General features: G+C 45.0%; 1 protein-coding gene across 1 annotated transcript in view; it reads right to left on the reverse strand.

Moving 5' to 3' along the window:
* LOC137537164 (zinc finger protein 850-like) overlaps positions 1-16159 on the reverse strand; it is a 62347-nt gene that overhangs the window by 24796 nt on the left and 21392 nt on the right. Inside the window, exon 3 of the mRNA XM_068259286.1 lies at positions 12725-14525. Coding sequence (XP_068115387.1) covers positions 12725-14525 — 1801 coding nt within the window. The remainder of the gene's footprint in view (positions 1-12724; positions 14526-16159) is intronic.

Consider the following 16159-nt stretch of genomic DNA (forward strand, 5'->3'; position numbering starts at 1 on the left):
TTTTTCCCCTGGTTTTTGCCCTCTAAACTTTGGTGCATCTTAAAGTCTGGAGCGTCTTATAGTCCGGAAAATATAGTAAAAGAGCTTAACTACAATTGATGGTGCTGGTCTTCACTTTCTTCTGGACTAGATTGGGTCTGCAGTGCTGTCTGACACACAGATCTGGGCACATCAGCAACTGAACACAGCAGCGCCATCCACTTGCATTTTTGTGGGCAACTTAGTTTTGGAGAGGAATGAATTACATTTTTCAAGGTCAAATTGAAGATGTTTTCCTTAGTCTAAGCAGGAATAAAGTTCTTTGTAAAATTTTGTGAAGGAGTTGGCTATTTGTTGCGGTTCCAGGTAATGATTTCCCGCAGAGTCTATATTTTTGTCAGGGGATACCCTGGGGTGTGGCTCCCAAGCATTCTTGCCAGTAATGTGTGAGGTTTGTTAGCTTTATCAAAGAAGAAGTGGCAAGACCATAGCAGGGATTTAACTGAATGAGCAACCAGAAAATCTCTTAAAGGACAACCGAGGTGACATGTGACATGATGAGATAGACATGTGTATGTACAGTGCCAATAACTGGGCTGTGTTCCTTTTTTCTTTCTCTGCCTCAAAGAGTTAACCATCAGGTATGCAAGTGACAGTTTTTGTCTGGGTTGGACTATAGATATGTAACTACAGCCATAAAAGATTTTCCTGTCAGTAAATGGCTTCTGAGAGCAGGAAAGAGATAAAAAGGGTCAAGCGTTCATCGATATGAGCTCTGGCATACTTCAAGGTGTAATTGAACAGAGAAAATAAAACAGTAAAAACTTAAAAACTACATTTAAGTATAAAATAAAACCGTGGGATATCTAAAAAAAAAAAGTCCGTTTCTGGAGGAGGAGGTTAGATGCTATTGTTTATCTCATCAGTTTAGTTTCACTTCAGTCCTTTAACTGGTGTTACAGATTAACTAGTCATTTCAATGTTATAAGGTTGGAGTACGAGAGTAGTCAGCTTCCGCCTTCCTGAGCTTAGAGGAAGTATCATTAATTTGCACCCAGAGAAATACACTGGCCTGGGATCCAAGCCTTGTGAGCTTCCTAGAGGGATGACGTTTTGTCTACAAAGCCATCACTGGCTGGATGGTGTACTGGTTAAGGGCTCTGCCTCTGACATGGGAGACCTGGGTTCGAATCTTGGCTCTGCCTGTTCAGTAAGCCAGTAATTCAGTAAGGAGTTCATTGGGCAAGACTCCCTAACACTGCTACTGCCTACTGAGTGCGCTCTAGTGGCTGCCTCGCAAGCGCTTTGAGTCCGACAGGAGAAAGGCGCTATACAAATACTGCCATTATTATTATTATTATCACTGAGTCATTCTTGAAGGGAAGCTTTCAAGATATTTTTAGTTGTTCATTTTGCAGGAGATAATCATTTAGATGCCAGTGGTGGGGTCTAGGACCAGAAGTATCAAGTGTGACTTCTATTGTAAAGGGAGTGTGATCGGACCAGGTTATGTCTAAGATATTAGCTGATTTCACGAGTCGTACGTAGGATCGAGGCAGTTACTAAAAAACAGTCGTCTAGTATGTGTGTTAGGGACCGTGGAATAGAAGGTGTATCGTCTTTGAGTGGGATGTGCAATCCAGATCACATTAAAGGGGAACTGAAGTAAGAGGTATATGGAGGCTGCCATATTTATTTCCTTTTAATCAATACCAGTTGCCTGGCAGCCCTGCTGGTCTATTTCTTTGCAGTAGTATCTGAATAACACCAGTAACAAGCATGCAGCTAGTCTTGTCAGATCTGACTTTAAAGTCTGAAACACCTGATCTGCTGCATGCTTGTTCAGGGCTATGGCTAATAGTATTAGAGGCAGAGGATCAGCAGGGCTGCCAGGCAACCGGTATTGCTTAAAAAGAAATAAACATGGCAGCCTCCATATACTTCTCTCTTCAATTTAAAAAAATTGACGGGATCTAAGAATTTTACAAAAAACTTGAGCACTTCAGACCGTGGTAAAGGGAAGGTCAGGCTTATCAACTGAGATACGATCCAAGTGGGGAAAATGGATTACATTCAAGTCTCCACCTACTATCATTCCATATTTTCTAATGTTGAAAATTTTAGCTAGACACAATACCTACCACTCATTGGGGCTTACATATTGGCTAACACAAACTGCATGCCACCTAAGGCACATTTAAAGGATATGAAGACAGAGTCAGTATTTGTACATGTGATAGATGTCCTACCATATCAGAGGGTGGCGGTGGTGGGTGCAGGGCAAAAATGAAAGCCTAACAGCCGTTTCGCACGGCGGTGCTTCTTCCGAGGTGGATCAGCCTCGGAAGAAGCACCGCCGTGCGAAACGGCAGGTGCAATTCACATCACGCTTGAATTTCAAATAAATACGAATCAACTGCAGTGTCTGATGGAACGTGTTTCTTTTCTTTGATGATCCACATTTAAAGGATACTAGAGCCACATAAACCTAGAGCAACCATTCTCCTCTCTGCCCCCCGTATCTTGCCTAAAAGCCCCCAGGATCCTCTTTTGGGCTGCCAAAATTGGGCTTTACTGTGCAGGCACTGGCTACGCAAATCTTATACTGCACACCCGTGGCCCGGGCACATGACATGACTACATAATTTGCATGACATCATACGGATGTGTAGTGTGCTCACGGGCACAGGCTGTAAGCCGCGTGCAGCCCGGTGAGTGCCTGTGCGGTAAAGCCCAACTCCGTTAACACGGAAGTGAATCCTAGGGGGCATTTAGGCAAGATATGGGGTGGGGGGTCAGAGAGGAGAACGGTGGGATCGGTAGGCATCAGGACAGGTGACAGTATATGCCTGTCCCCCCCCCCCCTCCAGTTCTCTAGGTTTATTTGGCTCTGGTATCCTTTAAGTATAACGTACCTGCCGTTCAGATCCAGGGCGTGATCTAATGCCTTAACCTGAGAGCTTTGTTTTATTAGAATAAGAGATGGCCTGAACGGTTCGCGGGCGAACTTTTGCGGAAGTTCGATTCACCCTATAATGCTCCATTGAGAAGAACTTTGACCCTCTACATCACAGTCAGCAGGCACATTGTCACCAATCAGACTGCACTCACTCCTGGAGCCCCACCCCCCCTTATAAAAGGCAAGGTTCTCCGGTTTTACTCAGTCGTCTGTCTACAGTAATTGGTTAAGGGACAGCTGCTGACAGACTCTGCTAGGGAGAGTTTAGTTAGGATCTTGTAGGTTTGTTCCTAGCTGATTGTTATTCCTTCTCCCTCTCTCCCTCATCCCGGAGCGAGGAGGATCTCGTCTTCCAGGGAACTGTAATATTTCAAAAGCCAGTTTACATACCTTGGCTGGGAATAGAACCCAGGTCTGAGTGTGTGGTCGGTAGCTCACTTAACCACTATACCACCACCAACACTACATGCTGAAGCCAGCCTAGCATGTACCATTATGATGTATCCAAGAGAAAAAATAGCTTGCTTAAGGATTTGTAGCATGTCAAAAGCCAACTCACATTGGCTGGGAATAGAACCCAGGTCTGAGTGTGTGGTAGGTAACTCACTTAACCACTATACCACCACTACATGCTGAAGCCAGCCTAGTATGTACCATTATGATGTATCCAAAAGAAAAATTAGCTTGCTTAAGGATTTGTAGCATGTCAAAAGCCAACTCACATTGGCTGGGGATAGAACCCAGGTCCGAGTGTGTGGTAGGTAACTCACTTAACCACTATACTACCACGTAATCCGCTGCGCCCGACACTGTCCACTAGGACATACCTGTCCTTGGAGAAAATTTTGGTCAGAAAGTGGTCCCCGGGCCGGTATAAGGTTGGGGACCCCTGGTGCAGTATATGTATTGCAGTCTATATCCAGTTTGAGGGGAAGCCTATCTGTATGTTGTTGGGATGAGGGAGGAAACCACAGTGCTTGAAGGAAACACACACCGACACCGGAGGACATATAAACTCGAACTAGGAACCCAGCGCTGCAAGGCATGAGTGCTATTCACTATGCTACTGCGCTGCCCAGTACACAAATGTGAGAGGTGAAGCAAGGGAGAGTAGGTGGAGGTGTCAGGACAGTCTCAGGCACCTATGGGACAAATGAGCCATGTGGATACAATCTGGAGTTCTGTACCTTTAATTGGAGGCAGAGCAGGGTAGCAGGAGTGGATGCTGCGGATTGTGGTGCCATTTGGGGTCTTCATGGACCATTTGGGGTATCCAGCGCCTCTCAGAGTAGCCTGGCAGTGATTTCCGACTTTGAGGCCTAGCGGCAGCTATGAAGCTAGGGCCTTTCGTAGTTTTGCGATCCGAGAGTGAAGCACGACCAGCGGTGTGGACGGGAGATCCAGTGGCTTATTAAAGTTATGTGCAGCCTTAGGGGGACCTATGAAGGAGAGTCCCTTATGAAAAATCAGCAGCAGTGGAGAAGAGGGCCCTTGTAGGGAGACTGGGGAGAAAGCTCAGGGACTAGACATCCATACTCTTAGGTGTCAGGCCACGCCTACCGACTGGTCCATGTTCAGGCTGCATACATTAACAAACATTTTGCTGGATTTTGCATCAACTCAGAATTATTTGCATGTCATTGCCCATGCCCAGTGACAGACTACAGACTTGGAATGTTACAGAGACCTCTGGCTACAAACACTGAGCTTAGAATGGCCTCATTCATTATAACAATGCAATTTATTTATTACATAAATGTGATTGATGCAGATAATAGTACATCTTACATTCCATGCAGAGGAACAAAACACGTCACACTGTGGGAACAATATACAGCTGATATTCAGCACATTATCCAGAGGAATAACTTTATTAGCAGCTTTAATCACAGGAGAGATACTTGGAGATGCATCAGATTTCCATTCTAATAGGATTTATATTGTTACATAACACAGAATCGTTTCCAGCAACAGCTTCCCACATTTGTCTATAGCAGTGATTGTAACACATATAACAATAACCTGTCCCCCTCTCCACCCCAGAATTCCTGTATCTCACCTCCAGCCCAAACACCTGTATCCAATCATCTCCTTCTAATTTACATCTGGGGTGCAGCACTGAGGCATTGGGATGTCTATAGCAGTGACTGTAACACATATAACAATAACCTGTCCCCCTCTCCACCCCAGAATTGAAAAGGTGGAAATCCGCTCGCAAACCTCCGTCCACCGACAGTGCAGGAAACCGGGCTTCTCGGACCCCAAATCCAGATCTGAAGAAAGTGAATTTCCGCACAAAGTCGGTAGAATCGTAATACCTTTATTGAATCAAGCACAAGACTGGCTAAAATCCATCACCACATGCTGACATGTTTCGGACGTTAAACGCCCTTAATCATAGCATAGGTGCATATGAACAGAGGTGAACCATATAAAAGATGGAGCCACACCCAGTAACACATGATCAGACCCCACCCAAAAACAAAGAGGTGTGTACATAAAAACTGAGGAACATCCTCTAACAATGTAATCAATACATAAAAACACAATACAAGAGTAAAAATGTACATACATATGATTGGACACGGCATGGTATTACGCAGCAATAAATGCAACAGTTTTCATAAAAGTATATACAAGCGGTAATATATATAGTACACCCACATTAAGTGAACGAGTTAAGGTCCCACCTAGCGTTAAGGCCTCTCGGCGAGCGGGTCCCTAACTGAAAAATCCAGTATGCCTCGTGAGTGAGGAGACGTTTGTGAACGTCTCCCTATCTCATGGGTCTCTGGACACATCTCCCCCTCTCATGGGTCTCTGGACACGTCTCCCCCTCTCATAGGTCTCTGGACACGCTCAATACCTTGAAATGAAAAAGAGGACATATCGCCTGAGTGGACCGATCTAAAATGTTTGGCCACATGGGATACCTCCATATTAAGCCACCCGGATCCCCTATAATGCTCCCCTATTCGTTGTCTAAGGTGACGGGTAGTACACCCCACATATTGCACATTACATGAGGAACATGAAATCAAATAAACCTCGGACTTAGTGTGACAGTTAATATATTGTTTCATAGGAAAAATTTTCCCATTAGAAAAAGAGTTAATAGAGGAAATGGATTGATGTACAACACAATAGTTGCAAGTTGAAAAGTTCCATCTATATGAGCCGCGAGTAGTTAGCCAACATGGGCGTTGGGTACTGCTGGAAAACAAACTAGGGGATAAAATACTCCCGAGTGTAGGAGCCTTTCTACTAGCGAATCTGACTCCCTGTTTGAGAATCACATTAAAGGGAACCAGAGATGCCGGACTTAGAAAATGAAAAAAAAGATTTCATACATACCTGGGGCTTCTTCCAGCCCCATAAGCCTGGATTGCTCGCACGCCGCCATCCTCCGCTTCCTGGATCCGCCGGTACCGGGTCCCGTCACTTCTGGCGGACGTGGCCAATTGTCCGCATCACAGGGGCTCCCAGCATACCCTTACGCGTGCGGCTGCGCAGTATGCAGCCGCACCTGTAATGGTATGCTGGGAGCCCCGGTGATGCGGACAATTGGCCGCGTACTGACGCCGACTGGCCGGAACTGGCTGATACAGGAAGCGGAGGACGGCGGCGTGGGAGCGATCCGTGCGTATGGGGCTGGAGAAAGCCCCAGGTATGTATAAAATCTTTTTTCCTGGCATCTCTGGTTCCCTTTAAGAGTATCATCGGCCTGCAACACCGGTAGACATTTCCTCACAATCTGTACAATCTGTTTGTATTCTTGGCTATAGGTAGTCACAAAAACTGTGTCACTGTTTGACCGTGGCAACATCTCACGAGGACTGGAAATTAAAAGTTCCTCTCTAGTTCTCACCAGGGCCTGCCTTCTTCCCCTCTCTATCATCCACCTCGGATACCCACGCTCCGCAAGACGAGCACCCACAACGCCCAACTCCACCCCAGGGGCCGAGGCGTCAGAGCAATTCCTGCGCGCCCGGATAGGCTCACCCACCGGAACCGCACGGATGGTATGAGACGGGTGACAACTATTAGCCCTCAGGGTGAAGTTGCCACTGCAGGGCTTGCAGTACGTGCTGGAGACCACAGAGGCTGAGGAAGGATCACCCCTAAGAATGAGGTCAAGATAGTTGACCTCTAGGGGTGACCACTGAAAAGTGAACGCAAAGTTCAAGTTGTTTACATTGAGGAACTCAACAAATTGCTGAGCTTCGTCACGCATGCCGTCCCAGATGTTTAGCAGGTCATCTATGTATCTGCCATACCACACTCTATAGCAGTGACTGTAATACATATAACAATAACCTGTCCCCCTCTCCACCCCAGAATTCCTGTATCTCACCTCCAGCCCAAACACCTGTATCCAATCATCTCCTAATTTACATGTGGGGTGCAGCACTGAGGCATTGGGGTGCCTATAGCAGTGATTGTAACACATATAACAATAACCTGTCCCCCTCTCCACCCCAGAATTCCTGTATCTCACCTCCAGCCCAAACACCTGTATCCAATCATCTCCTAATTTACATGTGGGGTGCAGCACTGAGGCATTGGGGTGCCTATAGCAGTGATTGTAACACATATAACAATAACCTGTCCCCCTCTCCACCCCAGAATTCCCGTATCTCACCTCCAGCCCAAACACCTGTATCCAATCATCTCCTAATTTAAATTTGGGTGCAGCACTGAGGCATTGGGGTGTCTATAGCAGTGATTGTAACACATATAACAATAACCTGCCCCCCTCTCCACCCCAGAATTCCTGTATCTCACCTCCAGCCCAAACACCTGTATCCAATCATCTCCTAATTTACATGTGGGGTGCAGCACTGAGGCATTGGGATGTCTATAGCAGTGATTGTAACACATATAACAATAACCTGTCCCCCTATCCACCCCAGAATTCCTGTATCTCACCTCCACCCCAAACACCTGTATCCAATCATCTCCTTCTAATTTACATTTGGGGTGCAGCGCTGAGGCATTGGGGTATATCTGCATTATTTGTGCTGGAGTATAATATGACCTGGGAATACATCTGACTTCCAATACCTTATCTATTGCTGCCATCATATTTATAGTATTATGTAAAACAGTTGCCAATCTTCCTCTGTGAGGGCGTAACAATACAGATCTGCAACAACATCCCTAAAATTATGTAGAGAAATCAGGAGATCCCTGGAAGATCCCGTCACAGTGATCCAATCTTTCTGAATATCAGTCCTGTGTGTACCCAGCTTAAAATGCACCAGAGAACAGTAATTAGAAAGAAATGATAGAAGACCTTGACTGACGACACTGAGCCTGTCGCCGGGGCAGATTGCGGCTGAACAGACGTTCTTAAGGGGCTGGAGGAGGCCCCAGGTATGTATTGATTCTATTTTATGATCTCTGGTTTATTTTAACATTGCTGGTACCCTACAGAGAGTGACTGTACTTTGCTGCTATAATGTATCCTTGCCCTACTTTAAAGAGGAACTGTAACGGCAAAACGTCCCCTGGGGGGTACTCCCCTCGGGTGGGGGAAGCCTCAGGATCCTAATGAGGCTTCCCACGCCGTCCTGCGTCCCTCGGGGGTCTTGCTGTAGCCCTCTGTACAGCCGTGACGTAATATTTACCTTCCTGGCTCCTGCGCAGGCGCTCTGACGGCAGTCGGCTCCGAAGTAGGCGGAAATACCCGATCGCCGTCGGGTCCGTTCTACTGCGCAGGCGCAAGTCTCCGGCGCCTGCGCAGTAGAGCGGACCTGACGGAGATTGGGTATTTCCGTCTATTTCCGAGCCGAATGCAGCCACAGCGCCCCCGCTGGAGCCAGCAAAGGTAAATATTACAGTCGGGCCTGTCGCCGGCTGTTCGGAGGGCTGCAGCGAGACCCCCGTGGGACGCAGGACGGCGTGGGAAGCCTCATTAGGATCCGGAGGCTTCCCCCACCTGAGGTGAGTACCCCCCAGGGGATCTTTTTAAAGTTACAGAGTCTCTTTAAGTCTTGTATGTTCACTGATATATGCCAAAAGCAATTCCAGGTATGACTCTGTCATACTTGGCAAAAAAAATAAAATAATAATTTTCAGCAGGGTTGTGGAGTCGGAGTCAGGAAATAGTGCACAGACTCCGACTCCTAATGAATTTAGACTGTAATTAAAAGAGAAAATATGATAAAATGTTCTATTTCTCAGACAATAGTCATCATTAATAACATATATTTACAGTAATAGCAGTGCTTAGCAAACAAAAATGAAATAGCCAAAAATAGTTATTTTTGTGCTGCTGCAATAAAACAGTCATCATATTTGTAAACTCAGATATACACATCATATTGTGACTGTATATCTGATGCGTAACAAATTTGGCATGCCTCGGGAGCTGCTGAGCAGCTTCTACACCGCCACCACCGGAGTCTATATTTTGCTCCTCAGTCATCGTCTGGTATGCCAGCGCAATGGCTGGTGACAGACAAACTGCAAAGAATCATCAGTTAAATGCAGATAAGATAATCGGATCGCCCCTGCCACCTCTTGATCAACTCCACACGGCTAGGATGAGGAAGAGGGGCCACCAGGATCTCCTGTGACCCCTCCCACCCTGGCAGCCGCTTCTTTGAGCCCCTCCCATCTGGCACTTCCGAACTATCCCTTCCAAGACCACCAGGCGCAGGAACTCTTTCTTCCCTCAGGCAGTTTTAATTCTCAACAACAGACGCCTGACTTTTCCCTCCTAGTCTACAATCAGCATGCTTGCCTTAGGTGCAGCTCTTCTGCCTTATCGTTTGCATCTAACTCCCACTATCACAGTGATGTCATCATACTGTTAACGCTGCTCGGACTCCGTCAAGGTTATCTTGTAGATGCTGCTAGCGTTTATAATGGTAGTAATTGCAGTCATAAAATGTATTGTTAATGTTGTTAGTTTGGGTAATCGTAGCCATATATGTAATATGGACAACTGTTGCCGTGTACTTTGCCTAAGCCATGTGTACCACAAGCAATTCCGAGTACAGTACCACTGCACTTGGCGAATAAATCCTTCTTGTATCTTATATATAATACCATATTTTTCGGACCATAAGACCTATCAAGGTTTAGAGTACAAGATCCAGGGAAAAAAAAATATACTAAACCTGGTGCGTCCATGGTGCAGGGGCGTCTTGTGGATGTTCTCTCCCCAATTATTATAACTTTTGTGCCCTTCTCTGTTCCCATCAGTCCCCATGTTCTCCTCTGTCCTCTTCTGTCACTCCTGTGTCACCCTCTGTCCCTCCTGTATCCTCTTTTGCTTCTCCGGTGTCCTCTTCTGTCCAACACATTGTCTGTTTAACCACTTAACGACCGCCTAACTCCAATAGGCATCGGCAGGTCGAAGTGGTGTTACCATGCGAGCGGCCGTTCCATGTCAGTTCACGGAGGGCGTCACCATGAACAGCCTGCGAGCCTCCGATCGCGGCTCGCAGGCTAATTGTAAAAACGCGGGGAAGAAATCCCAGCTGTTTACATCATACGGCGCTGCAGCAGTGCCGTAAAGGAGATCGGCGATCCCCGGCCTCTGATTGGCTGGGGATCGCCGGCATCTGATAGGCTGAAGCCTATCAGAGGCGGCGCAGGACGCAACGTCGTCCTGTGCCGCCCAGGGGAAGGAGGGGAGGGAGGGAGGGAAAGAGAGGGAGGCCCAATATCGCTATGGAGGGGGGCTTTGATGAGCTCCCCCCGCTAACCTGTCTATGAAAGAAAGATCGATACTTACCAAACAGCTAATGATGCAGCAGGAGTCTCACGCCGAGATGAGAAGCCACGCATTCGTTACTGCTCACTGGGACTTGCTTCAGCTGGATCCAGCGCTGTGCAGCCAATCAGGCGTGGGAGCTGCATCATTACCCATCCAATCACCACCGTCTGCTATTCTGACTGGAAGCGATGGTCCCGGAGGCCAATCACTAGCGCTTCCAGTAGGAGGACACAGGGGAACAGACTAGAAGAGACACAGAAGGGACAGGGAACACAAAATGTACAAGGGGAAATAATTGGGGGGGATCGATGGGAGAACCTCCACAAGACTCCCCTGCAGCATTGATGCACCAGGTTTAGCCTATTTTTTCCCCCCTGGTTTTAGACCTCTAAACCTAGGTGCGTCTTATGGTCCAAAAAATACGGTAATTTGAATAAATACTAACTCTGGTTTATCGACCTTTCTCATGGAAAATAGAAAAAATGTACATAGGCAAGTTCTAACTAGGCTTAGTACTATATGTGCCCAGATTTATCTCACCATGTCACCTCAGTTCAGGGACTTGAACGCTTTACAAACCAATACACTGAGTAGCATGAAACAGTCCTCCGTGTATGTTGTGTAATTATGCTTCCTTGGCCCATATGCAAATAACTTTTTCTCCTATGTTATCTCCTAGGAGATCATTCTTATATATTCTTTTTAAAATTACTTTTAAGCACTTCACAATATAAAAAAGTAACTACTGTATATTCCTGCGTATAAGACTACTTTTTAACCCTTGAAAATCTTCTGAAAAGTTGGGGGTCGTCTTATACGCCGGGTGTCATTGATGCCGGGTGATACGCCTTATCCTGTTACCGCCTCTCAGATCTCCCTGCTGAGGGAGCGCAATCTATTCTTCCATACCGCTCTGATAAACGGGTAGACAAGGAGAGCTGACCAGTCTACTTGAAGAGAACCTGTACTGAGTAAAAATATTTAAAATAAACACATGAGGTAACTTCAAATGAACATTACATAGTTACCTTGCCATCAGTTCTTCTCAGAAGCTCACCATTTTCTTCTGACAATAATCCCTTTCAGTTCTGACAACATTTTGTCAGAACTGAAATAAATCAGTTGCTGTCAGTCATATATCAGTTGCTGTCAGTTACAGCTGAGAGGAGAACTGATGTGTCCATGTTTCCCTATGGCTCAAGTGGACGATGTTACAGTTTAACAGTGTGCTGACCAGGAAGCTGTTATGGGGTAATAGCCATTTTCAAAATGGAGGACGGAGAATTCCATTGATCACAGTGGACAAACAGGATACAGGAGAGGAAAAATAGATTGATGAGTACACTACACAGGAGGCATGTATGACTTGTGTATGTTTATTTTGACTTTTAATGTTCAGTTCAGGATTTCTTTAAGGAGAGTTGACCAATGCAACAAGTCAATTGACTATATACTGTTATATACTGGGTAACACGTACAGCACCAGTATCTGTTCATACACAGCACCAGTACCTTATTTTTTAATTTTTATTTTAATTTGATGTGCGTTGGAAGAGGGGTAGTCTTATACGGCGAGTATATCCCAGACTCTATATTTTAACTGGAAAAGTTGGGGGGTCGTCTTATACGCCGGAATATACGGTACAGTTGGTGAAAAAGTACTGTCACACTTATTCTGAGTATTTTCTGGCTTGCTGGTGGTTTCAAGGGCATCTTATGACAAGGTGTTAAAATACCACTTAGGAGAAAACTCAGGAGAAAAAATTAATTGCATATGGGCCCTTGTGTGGAAAAAAAATAAAAAAAAAAATAGGCAAAATATATCAGAACACTTTTAGCAAAAACATTTCCCACACTCATCAAAAGTGTCTGATAAGCGGTGACTTACAATGACATTTCCCACACATCACAAGTGTCTGATAAGCGGTGGCTTACATTTACATTTCCCACACTCATCACAAGTGTCTGATAAGCGATGACTTACACTGACATTTCCCACACTCACCACAAGTGTCTGATAAGCGGTGACTTACACTGACATTTCCCACACTCAGCACATGAAAATAGGGGTTTTCACAGTGTGAGTTCTCTCGTGTGTGACAAGGTTTGATTTCTGTGCAAAACATTTCCCACACACAGAACATGAATAGGGCTTTTCACCGGTGTGGGATCTTTCATGTGGGATAAGATATGATTTCTGTGCAAAACATTTCCCACACACAGAACATGAATAGGGTTTTTCACCAGTGTGAGATCTCTCATGTGTGACAAGGTCTGATTTACACCCAAAACATTTCCCACACACAGCACATGACTGAAATTTCTTACCAGTGTGAGAGCTCTTATGCATGACAAGGTCTGATTTATTCCCAAAACATTTTCCACACTCAGCACACGAATGAGACGTCTCACCTGTGTGAGATCTTTCATGTCTGACAAGATTTGATTTCTGTGCAAAACATTTCCCACACACAGAACATGAATGAGGCGTCTCACCCGTGTGGGTTCTTTCATGTATGACAAGATATGATTTCCGTGAAAAACATTTCCCACACACAGAACATGGATAAGGCTTCTCACCAGTGTGAGTTCTCTCATGATTAACAAGGCCTAATTTACATATAAAACCTTTCCCACACTCAGCACATGAATAGGGCTTATCTCCAGTGTGAGATCTCTCATGAGCAACACAGTAGGATTTACTCGTAAAACATTTCCCACACTTAGTACATGAATATGGCTTTTCACCACTGTGAGTTCTTTCATGTGCGACAAGGCTTAATTTAAACCTAAAACATTTCCCACACTCAGCACATGAATAGGGCTTCTCACCAGTGTGAAAGCTCTCATGACTGACAAGCTCTGATTTCCGTAAAAAACTGTTCCCACACTTAGTACATGAAAAAGGCTTCTCACCAGTGTGAGATCTCTCATGAATGGCAAGATCTGATTTCCGTATAAAACATTTCCCACAATCAGTACATGAAAATGGCTTATCACCAGTGTGTAATCTCTCATGTGTGACAAGGCTTGCTTTACGGGTAAACAATTTCCCACACTCGGCACATGAATAGGGCTTCTCACCAGTGTGAGATCTCTCATGTCTGACAAGTTCTGATTTACACCCAAAACATTTCCCACACTTAGCACATGAATAGGGCTTCTCACCAGTGTGAGATCTCTCATGTCTGACAAGTTCTGATTTACACCCAAAACATTTCCCACACTCAGCACATGAATAGTGCTTCTGTCCAGAGTGAGATTTCTCATGTCTGATAAGGTGTGATTTATTCAAAAAACATCTACCACACTCAAAACATGAATAGGGCTTCTCACCAGTGTGAGATCTTTCATGTGTGAGAAGAAGTGATTTCTGTGCAAAACATTTCCCACACACAGCACATGAATAGGGCTTCTCACCAGTGTGAGATCTCTCATGTCTGACAAGGGCTGATTTAGTTACAAAACATTTCCCACACTCAGCACATGAATAGGGTTTTTCTCCAGTGTGGGTTCTCTCATGAGTGACAAGATTTGTTTTCCATGAAAAACATTTCCCGCACTCGGCACATGAATAGGGCTTCTCACCAGTGTGATATCTCTCATGACTGACAAGATTTGATCTCCTAACAAAACATTTCCCACACCAGGAACAGGAATAAGACCCTCCAGCAGGGGGAGAACTGTGCTGGATATGAGGCTCCTCAGGGTTAGACAGGTGAGGGGAGTCTGGGGGAATATTTGGGGTCACCAGGATATCTGCAGGAGACTCTTGTCCAGTGACATCATCATCCGTTGTACAGTCTGTGGATACAGAAAGACGAGTCTCTGAGAGGTTCCTGATGCCGGGACTCCACCCTGCAAATAAAGAAACATCATCACTTCCAGTTCGAGAATTCTGAGGGGAGGAACAATTATCATTAGGGATGGTCAGAGAGCTGCTGATAATTCCAAGTTAATGCAAAATGTATGCAGATTGGAAATGGACCAAATGTAGCAGCTGCATAACTTTGCATAAAATTAGCATACCATTTGCACCACCTCAGAGTTATTTGCATATCACTAGCCATCACCAGTTATGGTGAAAATACTGATTCCCAGCTGATACCAAGTCTATCTATGCGCTGGGGTGCTATTTCCCCTGCTGACACCAGGAGTGGGTACCCACGGAATTCATTATCCACGGACTTGGTGAGATCTATTTCATTACCTCAGTGTGAGACTGCTCCATGGAGATGTTGCACCGAAGAGCACTTATCCGCCTCAGTGATAAGCTGCACGGCAGATCTTTTGCGGGATACTGAAGTCCCCCTGGCCTATATCACTTTATGGCCATAAGGGCTTGTTCACACTAAGGGAGCTTTTTTCTTTAACTATTTTAGGACCAAGCTAATTGAAATCTACGCCCTGATTTGATGGTTACCTGGCTGGCAAGGCGTAGATCTCAATCAGCCACCGATGCGCGCATTTCCGTCGATCTCGCCGTTGAATTCCGACGCCCTCTGCCGCAGCTCACTGACTCTGCCTGTCTCTATGATGGCAGAGTTCCTGTGAGCCAGTCAGGAGCTGCTTTCATTGGCTCCTGGCCCTGTCTTTCAATGTAAGCCGTTCCCATTGGCTCCTGACTGGCTCACAGATACTCTGCTGTCATAGAGACGGCAGAGTTGGTGGCTATAGTTCCCGACTTGCGGCGGGTATGTGCGGCGATTCATAGTTATCCGTCGGTGTTCCGCCGTTTCTGGTACCAACGGTCTCTGGTCTTTAAGGGGACAGAGACCACTAGAACTTAACCATTTCAGCGAGTGGGAATTTTTCACCTTATACAGCAGTGCAATTTTTACCTCCCATTCATTCGCTAATAACTTTATCACAATGAATTGATCTATATCTTGTTTTTCAGCCACCAATTAGCATTTCTTTGGGTGGCACATTTTGCTAAGAATTATTTTTTTCTAATTGCATTTTAACAGGAAAATTAAGAAAAAATTCATTATTTCCCAGTTTTCAGCCATTATAGCTTTAAAATAATACATTCTACCATAATTAAAACCCATGTATTTTATTTGCCCATTTGTCTCGGTTATTACACCACTTAAATTTTGTCCCTATCACAATGTATGGAGCCAATATTTTATTTGGAAATAAAAAGGTGCATTTTTTCAGTTTTGCATCCATCACTATTTACAAGCTTATAATGTAAAAAATGTTCATAATATACCCTCTTCACATGCATATTTAAAAGTTTATACCCTTACGTAACTATTTATATTTTTTATTGTTACAGTAATTTTAAATGTAATGTGTGTTTATTGTATTGAAAAATGTATGTAGATGTAGTTTTACTTTTTGGCCACAAGATGGCCACATTGAGATTTTTTTTTTTTCGGTCCTTCTCACTTTCAGGAAGACTGCAGCCTCTGATAAGAGTCAGTTGGTTTTTCTGCTGGGGACTTAGATCAATGAAAGGGGACCATATTCCCATTCAACTATCT

This window comes from Hyperolius riggenbachi, chromosome 10 (genome assembly GCF_040937935.1).
Source record: "Hyperolius riggenbachi isolate aHypRig1 chromosome 10, aHypRig1.pri, whole genome shotgun sequence".
In the NCBI taxonomy this organism is placed as follows: domain Eukaryota; kingdom Metazoa; phylum Chordata; class Amphibia; order Anura; family Hyperoliidae; genus Hyperolius; species Hyperolius riggenbachi.